General features: G+C 49.8%; 1 protein-coding gene across 2 annotated transcripts in view; it reads left to right on the top strand.

The window, feature by feature from the left end:
• The first annotated feature begins 7,629 nt into the window (after positions 1-7,629).
• Positions 7,630-26,133, top strand: part of Smarcd3 (SWI/SNF related, matrix associated, actin dependent regulator of chromatin, subfamily d, member 3) — a 33,223-nt gene continuing 14,719 nt past the window's right edge. For both annotated transcript variants that reach the window (XM_036182262.1, XM_036182259.1), the window contains exons 1-2: positions 7,630-7,721; positions 9,451-9,591. In XM_036182262.1, coding sequence (XP_036038155.1) covers positions 9,553-9,591 — 39 coding nt within the window. In that variant the 5' untranslated portion in view covers positions 7,630-7,721; positions 9,451-9,552. The remainder of the gene's footprint in view (positions 7,722-9,450; positions 9,592-26,133) is intronic.

The raw sequence follows: 26,133 nt of genomic DNA, 5'->3' as shown, positions 1-26,133 counted from the left end.
ATTCTTCATGTATCCTAAATACAATCTCCTGTCTGATACATGACTTCCAATTTCCTCCTCTTTTGTAGCAAACTTTCTGTTTGAATGAAAATCAATCTACAAAACAAGGAGTCGAGTCTGGGAATTCTTCACCGAGCCCTGACCTCAAAGGTGCTGTGGATAGAATGAATATGTCTAAGATTCTTTTCTCTTTTGCACTAGCTTGTGACCTGCCGAGTTCAGGGTTTACAGAGGCTTTGGGTGCCTGCTCATTTGTCTCCCCACCGATCACTTTTGGACCCTTGTTAAGCTCAGGTGGGCATAGTTGCTGGTCAGTCTCTAGGCTCTCTGCTCTGTTCCAGCCATCTGTGTCCACCTCCCTGCCCATCACCCAGCATTCTGACGATGCTTGAGCAATAAGCATTAGCATGGGGTGGCATGAGCCCTCCTCAACTTTATTTCTTTAGATTTTTATTTAGTGTGTGAGTACATGATACATGCATATGGACGTGCCAGGTGCACATATGGAGGTCAGAGGACAACTTTATGGAGTTGGTTCTCTCCTTCCACCTTTACCTAGATTATGGAAATGAATTCAGGTCACCAAACTTGCAGGTTGAGGGCCTTTACCCACTGAGCCATCTCACTGGTCACTCCTTTATCCTTTTATCTCAGAAACATACCCAATATGATAGACCCTTTGCCTTTCTTGTTTTTTGCTTAAGATTTATTATTTTTATTTTATGTACACAGGTGTTTTGCCTACATGTATGTCTGTCCACCATGCATGTTCCTGGTGCCCACGGAAGCCAGAAGAGAACATCAGATACCCTAGAACTAGAGTTATAAATGGTTATGAGCCTTTATGTAGGGCTGGGAATTGAACCTGGATCCCCTGGAGGAGCAACAAGTGCTTTTAACTGTGGAGCCATTTTTTTTTCCTTTGTTGTCTTTCCATGCACATTTGAGAGTAATTTTCTCTGCCTCTACAAAAGTACTCACTGCAATTTTGACAGTTAAGCTAGGTGTGCTGGCATATGCCTGTCGCCCCAGGACCTGGGAGGTAGAAGAAGCAAGGAGTTCAAAATTATCCTTTGCTACATAGTGAGCTGGGAACCAGCCTGGGCTACATGAGACCCTGTCTCAAAAGAAAAAAAAAAAAAAGGCTGGGTGGTGGTGCACCGCCCCCCCCCCCCATTTTGTTTGTTTGTTTGTTTGGTTGGTTGGTTGGTTTTTTGGTTTTTTGAGACAGTATTTCTCTGTAGCTTTGGAGCCTGTCCTAGACTAGCTCTGTAGACCAGGCTGGCCTCGAACTCACAGAGCTCCACCTGCCTCTACCTCCCGAGTATTGGGATTACAGGTTTGTGCCACCACCACCCAGCCATGCACACTTTTAATCCCAGCACTTGGGAGGCAGAGCCACCTGGATCTCTGTGAGTTCAAGGCCAGCCTGGTCTGCAGAACGAGATCTAGGACAGGCACCAAAATGACACAGAGAAGCCCTGTCTGGAGTGGGGAGAACAGCCTGTGTATCAGTATCATCAAATTCAACAATCAATATTTTCTCTATACTAAGTCTCCCAAACCAACTTGCTCCACCGCTCCACAGAGGTTTTCTTTGCTTCCTTTCAACCCTGCTGTAGAGCTGCTGACGGACAAGCCCTGTGTGTGTTCTGTCAGACTTGCCTTAAACTTGCATCCGAGCAATTAAAGGTGGAACTACCGTTTCAATTCCAGGACCCACTCAGTCCTTTCTGGGGTGCAGAATTGCAAGTGGGTTTTGTATGCTTTTATGTCCGGGCCTTGCTGAGTTTCTGATTGGGTCTTCTGCAGACCTGCTGGCTGCCCTTGGTGCTCCTGTCATCTGCAGACAGGGACATTTTGTTTCTTCTTCCTGGTCCGGTCTTTCTCTCCTCTCCCATCTTGTATTGTGCCCACTGGCAATGGTAGAGGTAATGAAACACTCATCCGTGTTCCCCCAGTTTGGGGAAAAGAGCTCAGTGTGATGTCAGCTCCTGGGGCTTGTAGATGCCCTTCATCAAGTTGATGAAGTTGTCATCCTGAATTTTTCTGAGCGTTCTTGCTGAATATATGAGCTGGGCAGTGGTGACACACACCTTTAATCCCAGCACTTGGGAGGCAGAGGCAGGTGGATCTCTGTGAGTTTGAGGCCAGCCTGGGCTACAAAGGGAGTTCCAGGAAAGACACAAAACTACACAGAGAAACCCTGTTTCAAAAAACCAAAAAAAAAAAAAAAAAAAAAAGAAAGAAAGAAAAGAAAACAGATGTTGAATAGTGTTGATTCTTCTTTAGCTCATTAATGTGATAGATCAAACTGACTGAGTTTTTAGAATATCTTTGATTTATTCTTGGACAATTCCATACATGTATACAATGAATGCACCTTCATCCAATCCATCTCCAGCACTCTTCCCACACCACTGGCACTTCCCAGCATGTCCTCACATCCTCTTCTTGCTCTCTCTCAGTTCATCTAGTGCTGCCTGCTGGAATCCTGGCTCATCTCCTGGCTTGTGTGGGCAACAATGGCTTCAGCGAGTTCACGATGTAGTGGCTTGGCATGTCCAGAAGACAGAACCTCACAGCTCTCCTCCTCCTCCCCCTCCTCTGGCTTCTGCATTCTTTCCACACCCTGAGCCAGGAGTGGTGGTGGTCTACACCTCAGACTTAACACTGAGCCCTCAACAGTCACTTATTGTCAGCTCTTTGACTAGTTGTGACTTCCTGCACTGATCGCTGCCCATTGCAGAGAGAAGCTTCTCTGACTGAGACTGAGGGCAGCATTAATACAGGGCCGTAAACATAAATACTGATAAGGTAGCTTGATCCTATGTCCATTTAACAGAACAACGGTAGGTTCTCCTCTTAGGACCCATGAGCTTTTTAAAAAAAATAATAATTTATTTACTCTTATCTCATGTACATTGGTATTTTGCCTGCATGTACGTCTGTGTGAGGGTGTCAGATCTTGGAGTTACAGACAGTTGTTATGTTAGCTGCCATGTGGGTGCTGGGAATTGAACCTGGGTCATCTGGAAGAGCAGTCAGTCCTCTTAACCACTGAGCCATCTCTCCAGTCCCTAGCCATGAATTTTTTTACCAGGATTACTATACTAGGTGTGAATTCCCTCCTGCGTAGCAAGCTGCACCTCCAATTAGGAAGTCACTGGTTGCCTCCATGTTCTTCATGTCTCACCTGAATATGCATCTTGCCTGGCAGTCAGTGTTGGACCATTCAGGATTCATGGCTATGTAAGACTAGATGACTTTTCTCCCCCAGTGGCTTGCATATCACCTCCCAGCATTAGGAAAGCCAGCTAGCAGGGAAGATTTTCAGGTCAGTTCTAGCTTGATTTTTCCATGTCCTTCATTTAAATGTGTAGTATCCTCAGAAACAGGGTCTTCCCATCTCTTTCTAGTAAGTAACCAAGAGTAACAGCAATAGCTTGTTATGGGGAGTGGTGCTCTGGGACCTCACTGACCAGTAGTAACTCACAGGAGGTGCCCCATACCTAACACTGACATTTTCATTTAATAGCCTATGTCTTTTGGGGGAAGCATTGTCCATCCATGCAGGGTACCTGTGTTTAAGCCACTTTTTATTTTATATATATATATATATATATATATATATATATATATATATATATATATATATCTTTCCCTTTGTTTTTTTGAGTAGCCCTGGCCATCCTGGAACTTGATCTGCAGAGGAGGCTGGCCTTGAACTTAGAGATCTGCCTGTCTCTGCCTCCTGAGTGCTGGGATTAAAGGAGTACACCACCACACCGACTTTTTAATTACATTTTAAAATTAGCTTACGAAGTAGTGGCTTTCCCAAAGGACCTCACTACACCTGTAGCTTTGGTGAACTTATCCCCTGGACTGAGCTTTGAATGCTGAACCAGTCTTGCATGGTCACGGTGGACAAGTCACATGTGTTTCTCGCCTCTTAGCCCTCTCTCATCTGCTAAATTCCAAGTGGGAGGAAACGCTTCGGGCTGTTTGTTCACGGTGTACCTCAGTGCCTGACTCTAAAGCTATATCTGATACTTGATAAGAACACCACGCTCCTTGATTGAGTGGACAGGAGAGAGGTAGAGGCACTTCCCAAGATGGCGGTGAAGAGTCATTCTGATTAGGATAGGTTAGAAGGCCACAGGAGAACCTGGTGAACCTGAATGCCTTCAGAGGGGATCCTGACAGTCAGCCAGGACTTTGGAACTGACTTGATGATAATTACACAGAAAACTAAGTAAACAAACTTTTTACTACTAATTATTTCAGCAGGGCTGGTGGTGGCGGCGCACGCCTTTAATCCCAGCACTTGGGAGGCAGAGGCAGGTGGATCTCTGTGAGTTCAAGGCCAGCTTGGGCTACAGAGTGAGATCCAGGAAAAGGCACAAAGCTACGCAGAGAAACCCTGTCTCGAAGAAACAAAAAGCAAAAAACTAAATATTTCAGAGGTAGATGAGATGGCATCTTATTCCACTTGAAAATAAATAAACAAGCAAATTACACTATTGAAACTTTCATTGTGACGTGAAAGAGCCCAGGAGTGCACTGGGCTATAAAATTCCAACTAGGGGCTTCTGGGAAAGTAAAAGATATGGAATGGGGAGGGGCTTTGAGCCAATGAAGCCACTTTATAGCATAAAGTGGCTTTATCCTATAGTGGTGAGTGCATATCGTTACATAGTGGCCAAAGCTTGTAGAACGTGCAACACTGAGGGTGAGACCTTGAGGCTGGGGATGTGGCTCAGCTAGGAGAGAGCTCACCTTGTGCGACCCTGGGTTTGATCCTTAGCACTGCATAAACCAGTTTTGGTGATGTATGCCATGATCACTCAGGAGATAGAGACAGAGGATTAGGAGTTCAAGGTTATCTTCTATTACACAGCAAGTCTGAGTTCAGCCTGGGCTACATAGGACCCTGTTGCAGTAAGAAAGAAAGAAAGAAAGAAAGAAAGAAAGAAAGAGAGAGAGAGAGAGAGAGAGAGAGAGAGAGGGAGGGAGGGAGGGAGGGAGGGAGGGAGGAAGGAAGGAAGGAAGGAAGGAAGGAAGGAAGGAAAGATGGCCCAGAGGGTAAAGCCCCCTGCTGCCCAGCCTGATGACCTGAGTTTGAGCCTCATGACTGACACCGCCATCTTGGGAAGGAGAGCAATTGCGTCACAAAAGTTGTTATCTGACCTCTACATACACACCATGGCATGGCATAAATAAATAAAATATAATTAAAAGATTATTTAAAAAAAGAAAAAAGGAAGTGAGAAACCCATCTTTCTGGAACAGTGCTTTAGATACAGACAGCCTGTATGTGATACACACACACATTTACATAGCACACAAGTCACAGGTACCTGCTTGCACACACAACACATGCTTGCTCATGCTCACACTCACAGATGCTGGTATTCTTTACACACTTACCTGTATGCGTTGCTTTTTTCCCTTGACTTATAGTTGAGATCCTTCTAGATCAATAGTATCTTTTTTTTTATCTAAAAGGCATTAGAGACTACTAAGTAATTTATCTTGTAGGCACCTGTTAATGCCTGCTGCCCAGTTGACCTCGTCTGTTATGTGTTGACAAAATTTAAATTGTTTCCAAATTCTGACTATAAAAGTAGTGCTTCAGGGTATAATTACACCCCAACTGTAGCCTAGTCCAACACTGGCCTGGCCCTGCTTAGCTGCCTCAACCCAGCACAGGCATCTCAGGGCCCTGTTTCCCTAAATCTTCCTCTTACTTGGTGTCAGGTGTAAAGTGTGGCCAGGAAGCCCAGACTGACGTGCCTCCCTGGTCCCATCACAGAGTCCCTATCCAGAGTGGCAGAGACTCAGGAAGAGTCATTTTCAGTCAAGGTTTTGAGCATTGTGGTAATCTCACTGACTTCTCCGACATTGTTCCCTGCTGACCCGCTCAGAAATGTCAGGGTGCCAGATTCATTCTCCATCATCTTACGTCCCATCTTGGGTGGCTTCCCTACCAGCTCTGAGTAGGGGGACAGAAGAGGGGTGCCACAGCCTATAGTCAATGTCAGAGGGATAGGGTGCCTGTACTGTGGCCTCAGGCAGAGGCAGGAGGAACAGGAGCTCGAGAGCACCCTCTGCTACACAGCGAGTAAGAGGCCAGCCTGGGATAGACGCCATCACGTCTAGCTCAGCAGTTAAGTCATGGACTGCGCTTGTGGAAGACCAGAGTGATGTTCCCAGGGCTCTTGCTAGGCAGCTCAGAAGTGCCTGGAATTCCAGCTCCAGGGGATCCAACACTCTCTGCCTTTGCAGGCACCTTCACACATCTGCACATACCCACACACATACACATAATTTCAAATAAAAGTAAGTCTTGGGGTTGGGGATTTAGCTCAGTGGTAGAGCGCTTGCCTAGCAAGTGCAAGGCCCTGGGTTCAGTTCTCAGCTCCGGCAAAAACAAAAACAAACAAACAAAAAAAACCACGGAAATCTTTTTAAAAAGATGTTATATTTTTGATTATGTCTATTTTTCATGATTAAAGTTTTAAGACAAAAGAGAGGAAAGAGAGGAAGGAAGGAAGGAAGGAAGGAAGGAAGGAAGGAAGGAAGGAAGGAAGATGGGGACAGCTCTGCTCATGCCTGTGAGATCTGTGGACTCCGGGGACAGCACAGCCAGGTAGGGATCAGGGCTTAGATTCTGAACTGTCTGTCCATCACGTGAATGGAGTGGTCAGGCCTGTAGGGCAGAAGGAAATGTAAGGCAGCAGGGCATGGCCTTGACCTCAGCCTCTTCCACAGCTCCCCACTGTCTGCCATGTCCTTGGGGGAGGGGGGCACTGTCCTCTGGTACCCGGAACTTAGCAGGCTTCTTCCCACACACGCTGGCCCTTGCCCAGCTCTTTGAACCCATTTGCTCTGCAGGTCAGAGTGAAGCCCTGCAGTGTTGCATACTCTGCTAGTTGGGGTCTGGTGACTGGAGGTGGGACTCTGGGGAGACCTCACAGGTGACCAGAACCAGGCTTGGCTGGCCCTGTGCTCTGAGTGGCCTTCTTGAGGTCTGTGTCAACTAGCCACGCTACACCAAAGATCTCAATTGGGTCTCCACCTTACTTTTTAAAAATTTTTCCTGGAACTCGCTCTGTAGCCCAGGCTGGCCTCGAACTCACAGAGATCCTGCTGGCTCTGCCTCCCAAGTGCTGGGATTAAAGGCGTGCGCCACCACTGCTCGGCATCAACTGGGTCTCAAAGGCTGCAAGGGTACCAAAGCCTTCCTTCCATAGTATGCACGGGAACACTGCGTTAGGGGAGGGTATCTCCTTGGTAGGTAACATCTGCAGCACTTATGATGCTCCCACTGTATGTGAGCACACAGCTGTGTGTATATATGCCCATAGGGTGTTAGTGTGGAGCTGTGAAAAGACACACAGTGTTTTGAGCGTATTGTGAAAGATTGGTGCACAGGTGCATTTACAAGATATCTGTGCACAAGCTTGAAGTTCACCACCGGTGGGTCTAGGTCTGGCAAGGGCTCAGTCGCAGGGCTCAGAGCTGAAGATCACACACACTGTTGGATGGGGCAAAGCTTCTTACTCCGATCCCTAACTCATTATTAAGTGCCTAGCTCTTTGCAGACGCTCCCTGCGCCTCCCCCGCTCCAGGCTGCAGCAGCGCAGGCGCCAAGTCAAGCAGGAGCTCAGAGCGGAGGGCGGGCAGCCGCGCTCCCGGCCGGGGTCCCGAGGGAGCAGGTGAGCGACCCGCACCGCGCGGCCCCCACGGCCCTAGGCAAACACGCCGCCGCCCAGCCGCGCTGCGCCAGCGCCCCCGCCTTCCCTGCTGGCAGTACTGCCTCGCCTCTGCTGGCATCCCCCTCCTCCCTCTGCCTGGCATCCCTTCTCTTCCCTGCCTGGCATCCCTCCGTCTGCTCCCTGGCATCCCTCCTCCCCTTGCCTGGCATCCCTCTTCCTCCTGCCTGGCATTCCTTTTCCTCTCTCTGCCTGGCATTCCTCTTCCCGCTGCCTGGCATCCTTCCTCCCTCTACCTGGCATCCCTCCTCCCTCTACCTGGCATCCCTGATCCTCTCTCTGCCTGGCATCCTTCTCTTTGCCTGGCATCCTTCTTCCCCTTAACTGGCATCCCCTTCCTCTACCCACCTGGCATTTCCCTGCTTTCTCTTGCTTGGAATCTTCCCTTTACCTGGCCAGTGCCCTCCTCCCTATCTGGCACCCTCCTTCTTCCTTGCTGTCCTCTTCCCTCTTTCCTGGTGTTGCCCACTACCCTGACTCCCTTTATTCCCCCTGCCTGGCACGCTCCCTGACCTAGAACCTCTTTCTCCTACCTCTTCTAGCCAACTCCATCCAGCCCCATCTCTGACACCTCATCCCTACCTGGTACCCTCTCTTCCCACCCCTACTTGGTACCTTCCTACCCTCCTTCCACCTGCATCCCCTCCCCCTGCCCTTGTCTGGCACCCTGCTGCCTGGCACCTTCCCTTCCCTTCCCTGTCTGGCACCACCCTCCTCCCCACTGCCTGGCACCTCCCTCTTGCCTAGCACTTTCCCCACCTGTTCCTCCTGGCAGCTTTCTCCCACATGCCCTGTCTGGCATCCTCTCCCTCCCTCCCTACCTGGCACCTTCCTTCCTGCCCACTGCCTGGCACCTTCCCAAACTCCACTTGCTACCCTCCTTGCTGGACAGCCCTCTCCCATTCAAGTTATTTCCCTGTCCTCACCTGCCTGTGGACTCCCGGCCCCCAGCCTCAGACTGTAGCCTTTTTCCTCCTCACACATGTCTACCTCAGACCCTCTCGGCTCTCCCACCACATGCCCCACATCCCACCTCAGTATCCTCAGCTGGGTCCCGCTCCATCTTCCACCTTGGCCAACATATCTCCACCCATATGCTCTGCGTATTCCTGGATCACTCTCAACCCCCTCTCCCTATGCCCCCTCCCCCTGCCATGGCACTGTACTCTCTTGCCCCACACCTGAGGCCTTTCTGCTCTTCCCAGGAGGGAAAGGCCACCGGACCGGGGTGAACCCAGAAGGCAGTGCATACAGGAGAGCCTGGAACAAGTTGTTGAGTTCAGGGGACCACCTACCTGCCCACCCTGGTGCTAAGTGTAATTCTGGCCAGAAGGTCTCTTCTAGCTTCAAAGCTCTGTTCACACACCTAAGACCTGCCTTCCCTTGTTGGGGACAGGTCTGTCTGGGGTCTCAGCTCCTGGCTGAAGTTCTGTGTCCTGGGCCCACAATCCATGTGCATTAGGATTGTTCCCACATTTGCTCTTCCTTGAGTTTCCCTGGCTTCAGGTTGGCTTGTGCTGGCCCCAGGGCCTGGCCCCTTCTGCACACTTTCCCATATTCTTCCTCAGACCTTTGAAAGGAGGCCTGGAACTTAGGCTCCCTCCAGGCCCTTCAGAGCCTGCCCTAGGGGATCAGGGCCCAGGCCACGCCTCCCACAGCCCTCTCCTTTCAGATCCTCCTCAGCATGGCCCTTGGTGCTACAGGCGTGGCAGGCTCTGGGCCAGGGCACCAAGGGGGCACTGGATGACTTCTCAATTGCAGGACCCTGCCATCTATGACTCCAGGTCTTCAGCACCTACCCACCGTGGTACAGGTAGGTGCTTCCTTCTCCGGCAGCCTAGGAGCAGGAGCTTTGGCCAAAGTCTGCCAGCTCTAGGCTCTGGCCATGCCTTGCTCCCCATCCCCAACTGTCTGCCCACCTCCCCACTGGTCCCAAGTGTCCACACGGTGCCTCTGTGTATCCCTCCCAGCATGGAGTGTCCTTCTGAACCTGATGACATCTGTCATTTAGTAGCTTCCGCCTCGTCTGTGTTACTTCTTTTAAGTGTCCCTTCATCTCCCTAGGAGTCCCTAGGCCCTGCCTCTCAAAGCCACTCTGATTCAGGAACAAGTTAATCTGAAACCAAGTTCATATGAAAAGGGTTTATGGATCTGGTTTCTTCTGAATCCTCCCTATCTACAGACCCTTGGATGCATAACATCCCTCCATTCACACAAATGCCTCCTAACGATCCCAGTGCCTCCCTGTCACCCAATGATCCCTATTATCTGGAAGGAATCTGCCGGTCCTTGACACATCTTTGGGTCAGCAACCTACAGACAGGCTGAGCAGACTTCTCAAAGCCCCACAGAGGCTGCAGAGGGGGTTGTTCATGATGGAACATGGTGGTGGTGGTTCATCTTTGCCACCATGCAGGCGCCAACCTTGGATATACTGTCACACTGATACACAGGAGCTGGTACCCAGTGGAAGAGGAGGGTGGCTCTGGGCAGTCTCCTATCTATTCCAGCTTATCTATAGGGACATGCTAGGGTGTAGGAAAGAAAGGCCTCTTTTCAAGAACCTTGCTGGAGATGGGAAGGGGCTAAAAGAATTGCTACAGGTAGTGTGGACCTCTAAGGAGGGGGACATCAGGAGAGCCCTGGATGGATGCAGCTTGAAAGGGTTCTTGGAAGACAGGGCTTCGGAAGGCCTGGTGCTGTGGAGCATGTGTAGGCAGTGAGGTCTCTCTCAGCCTCTACTTCCTCAGAGTGGGTCAAGGAGAAGCCCCAGGCCAGCTGCTGTACCTAACACTCTTACCCCACCTCCAACACACACACACACACACACACACACACACACACACACACACACACACACACACACACCCCCCACTGGGCCCAGCTCAGGGAAAAACGGTCTAGGGCTTTGCCTGTTAGGTAGGTCCAGCCTAGCTCAGAGTGTTAGAGCCACATGGTGACCGTGTGCAAGTCACCTGGTATCCATAGCCCCGAAACAAGCATGGGATGGGCATGCCCATTCCCACACTGGGAGTCTCAGACTTTTGTTGTCCACAGAAATGTCAGGACTCCCACCTCTATCCTCTCAACCTCATCAGCACCTCAGGCGACAGGGGGACCTCCTCCTAAGTCTGTGGGATCTGTTGCGGTGAAGATTCCCAAGGTAAATGGGTGCGCAGGTGGATCCAGCTGGCTGGTCCTGGAGCAAACTCAGGCTCCACATCAGAAAGTTCTAGTTAGTCATAGGAGACTGCACTGAAGTAGGGGGTGGTGGGGAGACTGCTGAGGTCTTTAGCAGGTGCAGAGAAGCTGTCCATCCTGTGATAAGCTTCATTAAGCACAGCTCATTTGGGGTGTACTGAATTAAGCCTCCAGGGACTCTCAGCAGCCACAGGTGGCTGCTACCTGAAGGACATGATCTCACTCACTGTAGGGCTCGGCAGTGGGGGGAAGAAAGGAAGCCTGAGAAGACTGGGGTTTGGGGCAGTGATAACTGGTCCTAGCATGGCCCTGGGTCACTAGGTGATTCCTGGGGAGCCAGAAGCCCCAGCACACTCACGCCCTACCCCCATCTGCCAGAGATGAGTTAGCAAAGAAAGCATGGGGCTTATTTGGTATTTGGTTTGAGAGTCACATGAACATGAAATCAACCCTCACGTGTCTTGGTGGCAGGCTTTTGCTGGCCAGGGCACATGTCCAAGCATTTGGATGCTCACAAGCCCCCCTGTGTCTCGATGGTGGGCTGTACAGTGGCTGGGCACGCAAGCTGCTGCAGGTTGCTGACCCACAAGATCTCGATGTGCCATTGCACTTGTTAGTGAGAATTAAGTGGCAAAGGTAATGAGTTGAAGGTGTCACTGGGAGGTGGGTGAGTAAAGGGCTCTGGGCTTTGGATTCTGAAGCCTCAGGAATAAACATTGGCCAACCTGAGGCTCCTGTTTGCCTGCTGCTGGTGGACACTAACCCCAGGAACATCTAGGGACTTCGGCTCTTGTTCCCAGTATCCTTTGATGGCGAGGGATGTGAGAAACCTGGGAAACTCACAAGGAACCCTGTGGGAGAGCTGCTGCTCACTTGAGCTGTGCTACCATTTGGGAATAATGCACACTCTGTTCCCTTCTTTCCCAGCTGTGAAACCAGTTTCCTTGTGACCTAAACTTACTTCTAGGGAATTTGAGAATGTGCCTTCCAAGCATGGTTCCACACATGCCTTTACTGGAATTTACAAACTTGGATTGACTCCCATTTGAACCATTTCTCCAGACTAAAGAACATTCTGGGGCCCAGAGGGAGGAACAGTGTGCTCCCAGGGAGGGTAGAGAAGCAGAGAGAAGGTGCCCCAGGCAGATGTACTTCCACTCTACTGTTCCAGAGAGGCCTTGGGGGCCTTGCAAAATCAGTGGTGCAGGGAAAATGGGGACTGAGGGTAGATGGGAAGAGAAATGCGTTGTGGCCTGAGGTGAGGCATAAGCATAAACCCCCCTGGTTCTGTGGACCTGCTCACCCTTCCTTAAGCTAAAACCCAACTACTTGATCAAATGGTTATTCTGGCCTGTCCCTCGTTGGGTTATATAAAGAACATAGTTCGAAGAGCCGAGCAAGGTCTCCAACAATGTCCTAGCAGTTTCCCCGGCCTGGCGTATGGACTGAGTGTCATGCTGTGTGGCCATATAGATCTTTATACCGTGTGCCTAACCTGAAGATAAAATGTAGAGTGACTAAGGGCTAGAGACATGGCTCAGAGGGGAAGAGCACTTGTTGCTTTTGCAGAGGGCCCAGGCTCGGTTCTAGAACTCCAGTTCCAGGAGATCCACTGCCTTCTTCCGACCTCCACCTGCACCAGGCATACATGTGGTGCATGCAGGCAAAAAACATGTACACATTAGAATCAAATCTAGGGGTTGGGGATTTAGCTCAGTGGTAGAGCACTTGCCTAGCAAGTACAAGGCAGTCTAGGTTCGGTCCTTAGCTCTGAAAAAAAAAAAAAAAAAAAAAAAAAAGAATCAAATCTATTTTTTTTTTTAATTTAGAGCAACTAGCAGAAGAGATTGCTACTTTCAAGAAATAATTGTTATGTTAGTATTTGTGACTATTTGTTAATATTACGACACAATGTATCTGATACACATTGTTCAGAGGAAGGTTAGTCTAAAGCTGAGGGTAAGTCCAGAGACAGTCTCCTGGTTGGGGTGAGACAGCCTCCTAGAAAATAAAGAACGTCACATATCTGGCAGGTAAGCTGAGGCACAAGGAGGACCAGGCAGCCTTCTCTATAGAACCCAGACCCTCTAAGGCCCAGAGTCCAGGGACTCATTAACTGAGAGAAGCTAGACCAATGGAGGAGGCTAGACCATTAGGCCACCCCTCCCTAACCGAGACTCAGGTACCTGGAGCATGGGAACAGGAGCAAATGGACTATCCCATATGGGTTCCCCAAAAGAGCAGGGCTGGCTGTGGGGAAAGCCCCCCTAACCTCCCCGTGATGGCCTTGCCGATGAGCCTTACGCCCTCCCTCCTTCTCAGATAGGAGAGAGGGGTACAGAGAAGGGTGGAAGGTCAATCCAGGCTTATCTCCTGAGGAACAGAATGGAAATTCCCTCGTGAGATATGAAGAGGGGAGGGTCCCCTTGGCCATGATAGTGGGGCCAACCACACTGCTGGACATAGGAATGACCTTTGTCATACCATCCCCTTCCTCATCTGTCCTTTAGGACAGTCACCATACTCTTTTATTGGCTTTAAAAATTTTTTAGATTTATTTTTATGTGTATGAGTGTTTTGCTTGCATGTATATGTGTATTATGTATGTGTGTATGTGTATGTATGTAAGTATAAGCATGCTGTGCATGCCTGGTACACACAGAGGCCAGAAGAGTATGTTGGAGCTCCTGGAACTGGAGTTATAGATGGTTGTGAACCACCAGGTGGACACTGGAAACTGAACCTGGGTCCTCTGCAAGAGCAACAGTGATAACTGCTGAGACATCTCTCCAGCCCCCCACTTTGTTTTTTGTTTTTGTTTTTGTTTTGTTTTGTTTTGTTTGTTTGTTTGGTTGGTTGGTTGGTTTTTTTTTTTTTTTGGTTTTTTGAGACAGGGTTTCTCTGTGTAGCTTTGATGACTGTCCTGGATCTCTCTCTGTAGACCAGGCTGCCCTCGAACTCACAGAGATCCACCTGCCTCTGCCTCCTGAGTGCTGGGATTAAAGGCGTGAGCCACCACCGCCCAGCCTCTCTAGCCCCTTTTATTGACTTTTATTTTCCACTTATATCCCCATTTCATCTGCTTCTTTTTGCCCTTGAGACAGGGTCCACATGGCTCGGGATGACCTCAGATTTGCCATTCCTTGCTGCTCCTTCGCCTCCGTGGCCTTCCTTGATCTCTTGCCCTGGTCATTCAGTTGCATATCACTCTGCAGGAGACTTACTCCCATCCCTGATTAGAAGAGAAGTCCTACTTGAGCCTCATAGCACCTGCTGAAACTTCGGTGTTTAGCTGTAGTGTTCCTGAGAGATATGCTCTACAGTGTATATTTGCGGGGTTTTGCTTTTGTGCTTTGTTGCTTCAGTTTTCCTGTAACTCCTACTTTACCACAACCCTTGTCTCACCCAGGCTCTTCCGAAGAAAACGCAGAGCTCCACTTAGCATGGGGCTCTTCTGCAGAGCAGGAAAAGGGTTCCTGGAATGAAGAGCAGATGGATGAGACTGGGGGGGGGGGGGGGGGGCTCGGCAGAGGAGGCCTTGACTCAGAGGAGCTGAGGTTCCTCTGGGCACAGCTGGCCTCATAGAGGCCCTGCCTTGCCTGGTGACACCCCACTGCCCATTCATGTGCTCTTGGCTCTAGGATCCGGTCTGCCTCCTGCAGCTCCCAACATCAGATGGCTCCCCACAGTCAGCTCGTCCCATGTTCAAGTGTTACTATGGGGATGGAGAGTTTCCTTCCCTCTGATTTTGGCCTGGACCTCCACGATTGCAGAGTAGACCTTCTCTGCTCCCAGCCCCCACGCACAGCTCTCCTACACACCCTGTCTCCTCTGAGGGACAGTTGGTTCTGCCCTTCCGGAGAGGCCCCGGAGGGCGGGACAGACTTGTGGCCCAAGATGAGTACTGTCTCCTGAGCAGGGCAGGTGATGCATACCTTCAGCCCATACATGGGGAGCTGAGGCAGAAGGATGCACTACATAGTAAGTTAAACACACACACACACACACACACACACACACACACACACACACACAATGGGGTGAGGTGGGATGGGGGGAGCATTAGTTCTCCAAATGCAAGTGTCTGCAAAATTGATCACAAAACCTTTCTTTCTGTAAGGAATGAGTGCAGAACACTCTGCATGAAACTAGAGCTGGGCACCCCGGTAACCACGTGGGTTGGAATAAATATTCAACCATGCTTTCTGAAGGTGTCATCTGAAAGCCCTGGAGCACCAGCTCCCTTGGCTCCAGGGGCCAACATCTGTTCATGGTCTCTTCATTGCACCACTGGTCAGCTTGGCGTCTCCCCTGTCCTATACTTGAGCTCTCATAGGGTTTGATCTTAGTTTAGTCTGTCTTCATGGCCAACACCTCCCAGTCTGTTGGCTCTGCACATTGGAGAGGACTCCTTCCTTGCCTTTCATAGAGGTTTTCTTTGCCCTGTTTGTGGTCCTAGGAATTGGAGCTGGGGTCTTGAGCATACTACAGACAAGCGCTCCCCCACTGAGTCACATCCCTAGTCCCCAAATAGTTGTCCTTTTAACTTACCCCAGTCTTTCAGGGAACATCACTGTGATTTGTGGCCCTCTCTTGACTCAGTTTCCCCTCTTTACCATTGTCCTATTAGGACTCTTAATTCAGAACAAAATGCTGAGATATCATTTTTGAACCAGGGTTTCATGTAGCCTAAGCTAGTCTCAGCTGGATGTGTAGCTGAGAATGGCGTTGAACTTCTGATCTGCTGGCCTCTACCTCCCAAATGCTGGCATTCCGGGCATGCTTTACACAGCTCGGGTTTGAACTCAGAGCCTTGTGCATATTGTACAAGCGCTCTACCAAGTAAGTTACAGCCCCAGGCACCTGAGACACTAGAAAGTAACCCCTCCAGGGGGCAGTGGCCCAGCTGTTGAGATGCCCCAGCACCTGCCTGTTTCCTTGGCAGCACACAGACCCTGGGAGCGGGGTACCTAGGCACACGCAGGAAGTAGAGCTCAGCCGGTGGGTGGGCAACAGCAGCCACTGTTGCTTGACTTCCTTGTAGTTTTAAAAGTGTTTCCTGGTTTAATTGAGCCTCAGAACACTATGGTGTGAATGTGGTTAGAATGGCCATCACCTTTTTTTTTTTTTTTTGGGTGGAGCTGAGGATCGAACCCAGGGCCTTGCACTTGCTAGGCAAGCTCTCTACCACTGAGCTAAATCCCCAACCCTGGCCATCACTTTTAAGACAATTACACCGAGGCTCAGAAATCTAAGTCATTTTCCCAGTGGCAGGGCAAGAGTCCCAATGAGGGTGTCTCCACCACATCCGGCCCTCAGAGCATGCTATGCCCAAACCCTGCTGGTCCTCAAAAGGACAAACAGCCATCCTTTGTATAGCCCCTCTCCACCCCAGCCCTTCCTCTTTTACAGCATTGAGGCTCAAAGTCAAAAGTTATTTATCATCTCACACAAAGCCCATGCCACTCTCTTATAGTCATAGCTGGGGCCCCTAGGGGCATTCGGGTTGCAACCCCTAAACTAAGGAATGAGGAGGCAATATGGAGAATTGAGACTGTGTCTCTTGAGAAGGACCAGCCCCTCTGAAAGGACAGCTCTTTCTCAGCTCCCTCTGGTTGCTTCCATGTGGACTGGTTGACTTCAGGGACCAGGTCACTAAATTTGTAAGAGACTCTAGAGACCTAACTTTTCCCATGACCTCTCCTGAATTTTGGGGGTGGCACCAAATAGAAGTATCGGACATAGTGGGAGATCTGGAGATCTCAGCAGTTGAGAGGCTTTGCTGCTCAGTCATGAAGACCGACTCAGACCCCAGTGCTCACATAAGCCCATGAATACCTGTGATCCCAGCTCTGAGAGAGGGAGACAAGGGGATCACTGAAGCAGACTAGCTTCCAGCTTAGCCAAGAAAAAATCAAGTCCTGGGTTCAGGGAGAGATCCTGCCTCAAAGGAATAGATGGAGAGTAATGGAGGACACCTTCTGATCTCTGTGTACACACCTGCACACATATGCCCATGTATTCACACAGACACACACAGATGCACATACATGCATGCATACATACGTATATACAAAAATAATTTTTGGGTTGGGGATTTAGCTCAGTGGTAGAGCACTTGCCTAGCAAGCAGAAGGCCCTGGGTTTGGTCCTCAGCTCCAAACAAATAATAATAATATTTTTGAAAGACATTGTGTGGCCAGAGCAACACTCACACCCTCACCCTGCCACCTGCCTTCTTTTCTCTCTCTCAGCCTAGAACCCAAATCAGCAGTCTCAGAGGCTAAACCTCCACCCAGAAGTGCATGTCTATTGGGAGGTGGTTGAGGAAGCATCTCTCAGTCAGTTAGGGTATGATACATAAGGAGGGCTGGGTGGATGCAGGGGTGTACTGGAGACTATGTAACCATTGGCCCTAAGCAGAAAAGAGGGTCACTGAGCCTGCTCTGTGTCCTTTGCTGGCTACAGTGGTACAAATAGTCCCACCAGAGCTGAGACAGGACTCAAGCATGACACTGGCTGGATATTACTATTATCAATATGTTTGCTAAGAATTAAGATGATCTGGGCATGGTGGAACACACCTTTAATTCTATTTGGGGAGCCTAAAGTAGGAAGATCAAGAGTTCAAGGCTAGCCCGGCGGTGGAGGCACACACCTTTAGTCCCAGCACTTGGGAGGCAGAGGCAGGTGGATCTCTGTGAATTGAGGCCAGCCTGGGCTATAGAGTGAGTTCCAGGAAAGGCACAAAACTACACAGAGAAACCCTGTCTCGAAAAAACAAAACAAAAAAAGAAAGAAAGAAAGAAAGAAAGAAAGAAAGAAAGAAGGAAGGAAGGAAGGAAGGAAGAAGGGAGTTCAAGGCTAACTCCCAGTACTAGGAAGGCACAGGCTGCAGATCTCTGTTAGTTCCAGGTCAACATGGTCTATATAGTGAGACCCTATCTAAAAAAACAAAACAAAACCAAAAAGAATTCAAGGTTAGCCTGGACTACAAAATAAGACCCTGTTTAAATCACATGTTTATATTTTTTAAAAAAATTGAAAACGAACCCCAGTAGGCATAGAGAAGTCTATAAAGAGGCTTTCTCCAACTTCTGTCCCTTTTCAATACTAAGTGTAAAGATTTAGATGAGCAAAGATTTAGATGAAGACAATGGCCACATTCCCCAGACTTCTGAATGCCACACAGCTGGAGATGGTGACTGTTAGTTATCAATACTGGCTCCCAGCCAGTCTAGCAATGAGCTGATTCTCCCAATATACATATTGGCAGGAATAACCAAAAGTTTCTACCTCTCAGTCTGAGGGACTGCTTCACAAGCATGGAGTGGGCGCATGTTTAGGCACAGTGGAAGGAGAAAGGGTGTGAGGTGTCAAGGCATGTGGGGTTATGGGATTCATGAGTACCAAGCATTAAAAGCTGCTGCGGTGATGTCCCTGTGACCTGCAGATGATGTTCTCATGCTATCTCAGGCTCTTGTACTGTTCACACTGACCCAGGCAAAGTAGCAGTGTACCCATTCCCAAGCTGAAGAAATGGAAGCTTAGAGAGAGTCATGTGATCCCACACTTCTATAGAACACAGATTCAGTATGTATGATGAAGTGCTGCCACAGGATGCACTTTTGGAAGGCACATGTCTAAGGCGTCACTTTCAATGCCTTCCAGAGAATAGACACCTTGCTCAGGTCCAGGTCAGGGTTCCAGGTCAGGGTCACAAATGGACTGGCATCGTGTCTCAGGAGCCAGCCACAGAAGTGCCAAGGGACAGTATGAGTGAAGACACCAGACTGCCTGCTTGAGCAGCAGATGTAGCCCCAGACTGCTGCTCCCTGTGTCTCTTCACTCTGCTGTGTGCACAGAGCGTGTTTCCCTTTCCTACAGCACACTGGTCATAGTGGATCAGGGCCTCACCTGTGACCCGTGGTTACTCCATAGAGTCTCTTTCTTCCTTTCTTTTTTAAATCATTTTATTCACATTGGTGTTCTACCTTTCTACCTGCATGTATGTCTGTGTGAGGGTGTCGGGTCTCCTGGAACTGGAGTTACAGTTGTGAGCTGCAATGTGGGTGCTGGGAATTGAACCCAGATCTTCTGGAAGAGCAACCAGTGCTCTTAATGGCTGAGCCATCTCTCCAGTCCTGTAGAATCTCTTTCTAAGCTCACATTCTGATGTTCTGGACATGTCCAGAATGAGGGGTTCACCATTCAACCCACACATGGGAGGGAACTGCAATGGCTGCCTTCAGTGTTTGGGGCTGTGCCTGCAGAAAGAAGATCTTGAAGTGGCTGCTACCTTGGGGAGGTGATTGGGGCTCAGATCTCTGGGAACCAAGGCCCCGAGGGACAAGCGAACACACTGATATTACTGAGGTGCTGGAGGATGAGCCTCTGGCCGCCTGCCTGGCTCATAGGGGAACATCTAGAACCTCGGGTGATACCAGTTACCCTGGCACTCAGTTCTGCCTGATGAGTCCCCAGCTCAGACACTGCAGCCAACCATGCTGCTGCCTCCCGCAGAGGTGGTGACACAGCTCCATTTACTCAGGCTACCTCCTTGTCACGGGGGGGGGGGGGGGGGGGGGGGGGGGTTGGGGAGGACCTGGGGAGTTGGCTCACTGAGGGCCACTTAGGGGATGACAGTTTCATTGTACCCTAGAAACTCCCACTATTGCCAGCCCAGGCTGTGGGCTGTCCTGGAAACTTCATTTCAGACCTCCCTCACCCTCACATGCCTTGGGCTTTGGGACAGGCTGTACAGGAATGCTCCTCCACCCTCCCTGGTGGCCACCACTACTGCCCTTCTGAGGCACTGCCTCAAGGCTGGAGCTGATACCAGCTCCTCTGTGCAGGAACCAAATTTGTCTTCAGGAGTGTGGCTTCCAATCCCAAAGAGCTGATCATGCATGTGCAAAGGCCCTGAGGTAATGGGGTTCAATGAGTTTGAGAACTGGACAAGGAATCTGGATTTTGTTAGTGTGATAGAAACTATTGTCAGGTCTTTAAAAGGATGTACTGTGTTCCTAGTCACACCTTTTACAATATTGATCTGGCCGTGGTGTAGGAAACAAGCTGAAGAGAGATGGGGTGAAGAGCTGAGTCCAGGGGAAAGATTGGGGGGTGACCAAGCCAAGACTGGTAGTAGGCAGATGATGCAGATGGACTTGGAGGATCATGAAGAGACAGAACCCTGACCCTAACCCTGCAGTGGGTGTGAGGGTGGCAGAGAAGAGGACATTAATGACGACAGAAATACACGGGAAATGCTGGACCCTGGTGCTGGCCTGGTGATGTAGCTAGAAGGGAGGGGAGACTGGATCTTCTTGGAGGTAGTACTTGGGAAACAGACACAGGGCTTCGTGGGATGTGGAATGTTTGTGAACTGCTGCAGAGACCACTGGCAGCCAAGGTGGGGAGAGGGCTGTGTGAATGCAGAGACACGTGGCCTCTTGTCTCAGGCTCTCACTCAGGTTTGAAACTGTAGTTATGAAGCTGGGACTCATGTAGCCCAGTCATAGAACTTGCTCTATAGCTGAGGTTAGCTTTGTCCCCCTGATTTTCCTACCTCTACCTCCTGAGTTTGTTTTCTTCTTCTTCTTCTTCTCCTTCTTCTTCTTCTTCTTCTTCTTCTTCTTCTTCTTCTTCTTCTTCTTCTTCTTCTTCTTCTTCTTCCTCCCCTCTTCCTCCTCCTCCTCCTCTTTCTCCTTCTCTTCTTCTTCCTCCTCCTCCTCCTTTTTTTGGTGTTTCAAGACAAGGTTTCTCTGTGTAGCTTTGCACCTTTCCTGGATCTCACTTTGTAGACCAGGCTGGCCTAGAACTCACAGAGATCCGCCTGGCTCTGCTTCCCAAGGGCTGGGATTAAAGGCATACGCCACCACCGCCTGGCCTGAGTTTGTTTTCTAACTGAGTATTTGAGGACATCTCCCTCCTCCCACTCCTGTCTGCCTGTAGCCTAGGGCTGCAATACGGACAGGAGGCAGAGGAGGCCTCCAGCTCAGTTGGTACAATACTTACCTAGCAGCAACCAAGCCCCAGACTCAAGCCCCAGCACTGTAAAAACAGGGTCAATGGTGCACGCCTGTAATCCCAGCACTCAGGAGGCAGAGGCAAGAAAATCAGAAGTTCAAGGTCAGTCTCAGCTACATAGCAGTTTCTCAGCTTGCTTGGGTCACCTGAAACAAAAACAAAAGAGAGGCAGGGCTCCATCATGACTCAGCAGATGCTGGTGTGTCCGCTGTAATTCTTACTTGTTTAGTCCTGACCAAGCTCTCTGGACACCTGCCGTCTGTTCCCATCCCATCATTCCCAAGACCCTCAGCAAGATAAAGCCTGAGCCCCAAGGTGCCTCTCCCAAACCTCTCTTTGTGCCCCAGAACCATGGCACCCATGCTTACCTTATCCAAATGAGGCTTTTTCCACATCTAGTTCATGGCTCTGCACAGATCACTCAAGATGGCTTCTGTGCCTCACCTATCTGGGTGCTGCATCCCTGTTCCCTCTGCAGAGTCTGAACAGGCTCCTGGCACTAAGCTCTCCACCTGTCTTGTCTATCTATTCAAGGACTTTGGGGGTCCCCAGGGGCATAGTGGAGGGGGCTGTGCTTCTACAGCATGGACACTTGCTCGCAGCGTGCAGAGTAGGGGAGTGAGCACCGAGTCCATAGGCCCAGCTTTCTTCTAGAGGCCTCTGCTGTCTGCCCCCACTCAGATCTTGGACAGTTCGTCTTGTGGGTGTGTCTGAGGTTCCTGCCCAGGGCACACACTTCTGTTTAGCTCCTGAGAGTCCCTCTCCTCCCTGCAGCCTCTAGTCTCTTCTCAAGTTGTAGGCTGCAGGCGTCCCATGTTGTGACCCATCTGCACACTGGTGTAGCCCTAGGCTGTTCTCTGCTGGGATGTGTCCAAGGATTTGAGAAGAGTCCAAACTCCCCAGGGATCACAGAGCCTAGCATAATTAGTCATTCTGAGTAATTGCCTGGCTATTTTCTAGGGGCCCTGGCCAAGGTCTCACATGTTCCCTCCAGGACATTTGCGTAGCTGTTCCACTTGCTTCCCCAACAGCTAGAGGGCTCTGGGGGTCTTTTGCTGCCACTGTGCCCTAGCAGGGGTCAGCCAGCAGCAGGATGGGCTGGGCCTGCAGTGTGAGGTAGAGGCAGCCCAGGAGGGCAGTGACACTGGGGGACCAGGAGAGTAGCTATGTGTGGGAGGGAGCATTGGACCTCTCTGTAACCTCAGGCCCTGTGAGTTAAGACAGGGCTCCCTGTGTTGCAGATAAGGACAATGAGGCTCGGAGGTGTCAAAGAACTCAGTGCTGAGCCAGATGTGACTCCAAGACATGGCTGTAGAGCTGAGATTCTCATCCTGGGGCAGCCCCGCCTTCCAGAGACAGGGGACAGTGTCTGGCTGTGTTTGTTGATCTTCCCAGAGAAAGAGGAGAAAGAGTCTAGAAGAAGATACTGTAGGCCAGGGATGCTTCAAACATCCTGCAGTGTATAGGAGAGCCACAACAATAAGTCACTCTGGAGCAGGAGGGATAGCTCAGTACTACAGAGGCCATGCTTGTCATCCTGCCCCAAATGTCAATGTCAATGGTACCAAAGTTGAGAAAACATGGTTTTTGTTGTTGTTGTTGTTTTATATATATATATATATATATATATATATATATATATATATATATATATATATATCTCCCAGGGCTTTGATTAGTTCCTCTCTCTCTCTCTCCTTTTTTTTTTTTGGTTTGGTTTTTCGAGACAGGGGTTTCTCTGTGTAGCTTTGCGCCTTTCCTGGAACTCACTTTGGAGACCAGGCTGGCCTCGAACTCACAGAGATCCGCCTGGCTCTGCCTCCCGAGTGCTGGGATTAAAGGCATGCACCACCACCGCCTAGCTTGAGAAAACACGTTTTACAGCCTCAGCTCAGAACATCACACCATGTTACCTGCAGGGACTCCATCCAGGGCAGTGGATGGGCCATAAAGGATGACAGGACAGGACAGGGCAGTGGGGCCAGGCTGTCAAAGCCCTGACCCCAAACAGTTGATTGCCAGATCAGAGTAGCCAAGGCAAGGGCCAGTTCTAGGAGCAAGGCTGCCAGCAGTGTCATAGAGGAGGGTACTCTGCCCTTCTCTAAGGAGAACAGCTGCCAGTTACAAAGGTTTGCAAAATTCAGGGGTGGGATACCAAGCCAGTCTAGGCTCTGAAGACAGGCCTAGCCTGTTTCCTCCCTCTGCCCACAGGAAGACTGCTTAGCTGCCACCAGAGCCTTTGACCCCAGGAACACTTATTTCTACTCACTCATAGACTGTACTGTTTGGAGATACAAGGAGATGCAGAACCCAGCTTTGACTACGAGAGCCTCAGTCATGGATGTGCCACACAGTCCCTATTGCTTTTCAACCCTGTATACTTTCGCCATGTTCCACAAGAAATCTGGGAAACCATGGTGATAGCTTATTTGGTAAGATGCTTACAGTGCCAGGAGGAGTGTCCCTAGCTCATGTAAAAGCCTGGACATCATAGCACACACAATCCTGGGAAGAGAGATAGACCCCTCTCTGGGGCTTGCTAGCCTGCCAGCTTAGACTAATCTGTAAGCTCCAGATGATTAAAAAAAAATCAAGATACACAGGTCCTGAGGAATGACACCCGAGGTTGACTTCTGGCCTTCACATGTAGGCACACCTGCATAGACATATGTACCCATGCACATGAATATGCATTACACATACACACACACACACACACACACACACACACACACACACACACACATGGAGGGGGAGAGAGAGGGAGGGAAGGAGGGAGAGAGAGAGAGAGATCTCATAGTCTATTCCACATAGCCAGCCTCTTGCTATGCACATCACTTCTTGAGGGCCAGGGTAGAGCCTCGGAGTTTCCCAAGCTCATGATTATCAAGTGGTGCTTGGAAGGCAGGGTGAGGTGGTGTGCCCTGTGGGCAATGACCTTCTGAAGCATAGCAGCCCTAAGGTGAGGGACAGGGAGCTGTGTGACCATGATGATTCATGTACATGCTTCCTCATGTTACACAGATGCACACATATGTCCAGCCATAATCCAGGAGGAGCCACATAGCAAGGGGCTAGTTCCAAATGTAACTAGATTTTTGCACAGGAGCTAAGGAGACTGCCATAAGTGCATTGACATTTATCTTAGACAACTCAGTGGTGACTCTTTGAAGATTTATATTCCCAATGTTTGAAACAATGTGCTTGAGTTGGGGGGTGGTGTTTAAGAGATAATTGGAGGTAAATCAGCTGTAAGGCACAGGCTTCCAGGAGTCTTGATTTCTTTCTTTCTTTTTTTTGTAATTTATTTATTTATTATGTATACAGAAGAGGACACCAGATCTCATTACAGATGGTTGTGAGCCACCATGTGGTTGCTGGGAATTGAACTCAGGACCTCTGGAAGAGCAGTCAGTGCTCTGAACCTCTGAGCCATCTCTCCAGCCCGAGTCTTGATTTCTTTCATGCACGATTGTGCACTTGTGTGTGTGTGTGTGTGTGTGTGTGTGTGTGTGTAGGGTTTGCGTGTCTATGTGTTTTGTGTACATGCATGTTTGTGGTGTGCTCTGGTTGTACACGTAACTGAACTCACCTGTTGATGCATGTGTGGAGGCAGAGATTGAAGTCGAGTGTCTTTCCCTGTTGTTCTCCACTTATGACTGAGACTGAGTCTCTCCGTGAACCAGGAACTCACTGGTTGCCTAGACCAGCTGGCCAGCTAGCTCAAGGGATCTGTCCATCTCTGCTCCCCGAATGCTGGGGTTACAGATGTACTTTACTGGGCCCAGGTTTTTATGCATGTTCTGGAGATCCTCTTTATATTTGCATGGGAAGCATTTTACTTAGTAAGCCATCTCCCAGCCTCTGGCATCCTTCATTAACAAGGCAGTGTGTGGAAAGGTGGGAATACCAGTGTGTAACTCTGTGACTCCTGGACAGGTGTGCCTTCCACAGGAGATTCTGGGGGAGGCAGCTTGGGATGAAGGGGAGACCCAAGGACCTCCATATCAGATCTGATGTGTAAGCCCAGTCTGTAACGACACAGTGACTTTGGTAAGTCACGTGGCTCTGAGAACACCATTCTCCTTATCTTTAGATTAGAAATCCTCTCAGACAGGCGCCTGAGGTGTCTGTGAGGACCCTGCAGGTCAAAGTGTTTGGTCAACAGAGAAGTCCCAGGCAAATGGAGGGTGTGTTGTTATCACTGAGATAACTGGGGTTGGGGATTTAGCTCAGTGGGAGAGCGCTGGAAGGCCCTGGGTTCGATCCTCAGCTTAAAAAAAAAAAAAAAGACTGAGATAAGTCAGATGGGGCCTTACCCAGTGGAAATGCTGAGTCAACAATTAGATATAGCAGTCTGAAGTCTGGGGGAGAGGCCTGGGATATGAGAAAACTTTGAGGTCTACACCTGGAACCTAGTAAGAACAGACCTTCAGGAGGAAGTGGTACCAGGAGGTTAGACCTGATGGAGGGCTTTAGGAGCCAAGCCCTTCCTCTCTCGGTTCCCCAATATTGAGATGGAACAGAAGGAGCAGGACAGAGGAGGAGCCTGAGGAAGAACATCCTGGAGGCAGAGAAGGAAGCAGTTTGTACTTTGGTCAAACACTGTAGTGTGCTAAGCAAGACGGCCTGGGGATCGATGGTGGCACTGGACAGTGTGGAGGCCACTGGTGTTCCTGACAGGGACACTCTCAGTGGGATGTGCATCCACTAGGATTTGAGTTCAAGGAGAAGTAAGGAGGGCAAATGCAGGTATACTCTTGAGAAGTTTTGTTACAACTTCAAGAAGTAGGGTGAGGAGAGTCCTTTGCAGATGGGGAAACACTACTGTTGTGTGCTGGCAGGAAGGGTTGGGCTGAGACAGGAAGGTGGATGGTCGGAGGAGGAGGGGAGATAGTCGAGAGTAGAGTCAAGGAAGCTTAAAATAGTGTGTGTTACAGAATAAAGTTGACCTTCGGTGTGGCGTGGTGGTAGAGAACTGGTTTAACATACACGAGGCCCTGGGTTCAGTTCCCATCACTCTACATTTCCCCTGCATTCCCAGAGTTCAGCAGGGGACAGTGGGACACCAGATGGCATCCTGGCCAGAGATGAGGACAGGCATTTCTCCAGGGAGGACAAGGGC

The sequence above is a fragment of the Onychomys torridus genome, chromosome 3 (assembly GCF_903995425.1).
Source record: "Onychomys torridus chromosome 3, mOncTor1.1, whole genome shotgun sequence".
NCBI lineage: Eukaryota > Metazoa > Chordata > Mammalia > Rodentia > Cricetidae > Onychomys > Onychomys torridus.
Note: the sequence above shows the minus strand (reverse complement) of the source record. Positions and strands in the feature narration are given on the sequence as shown.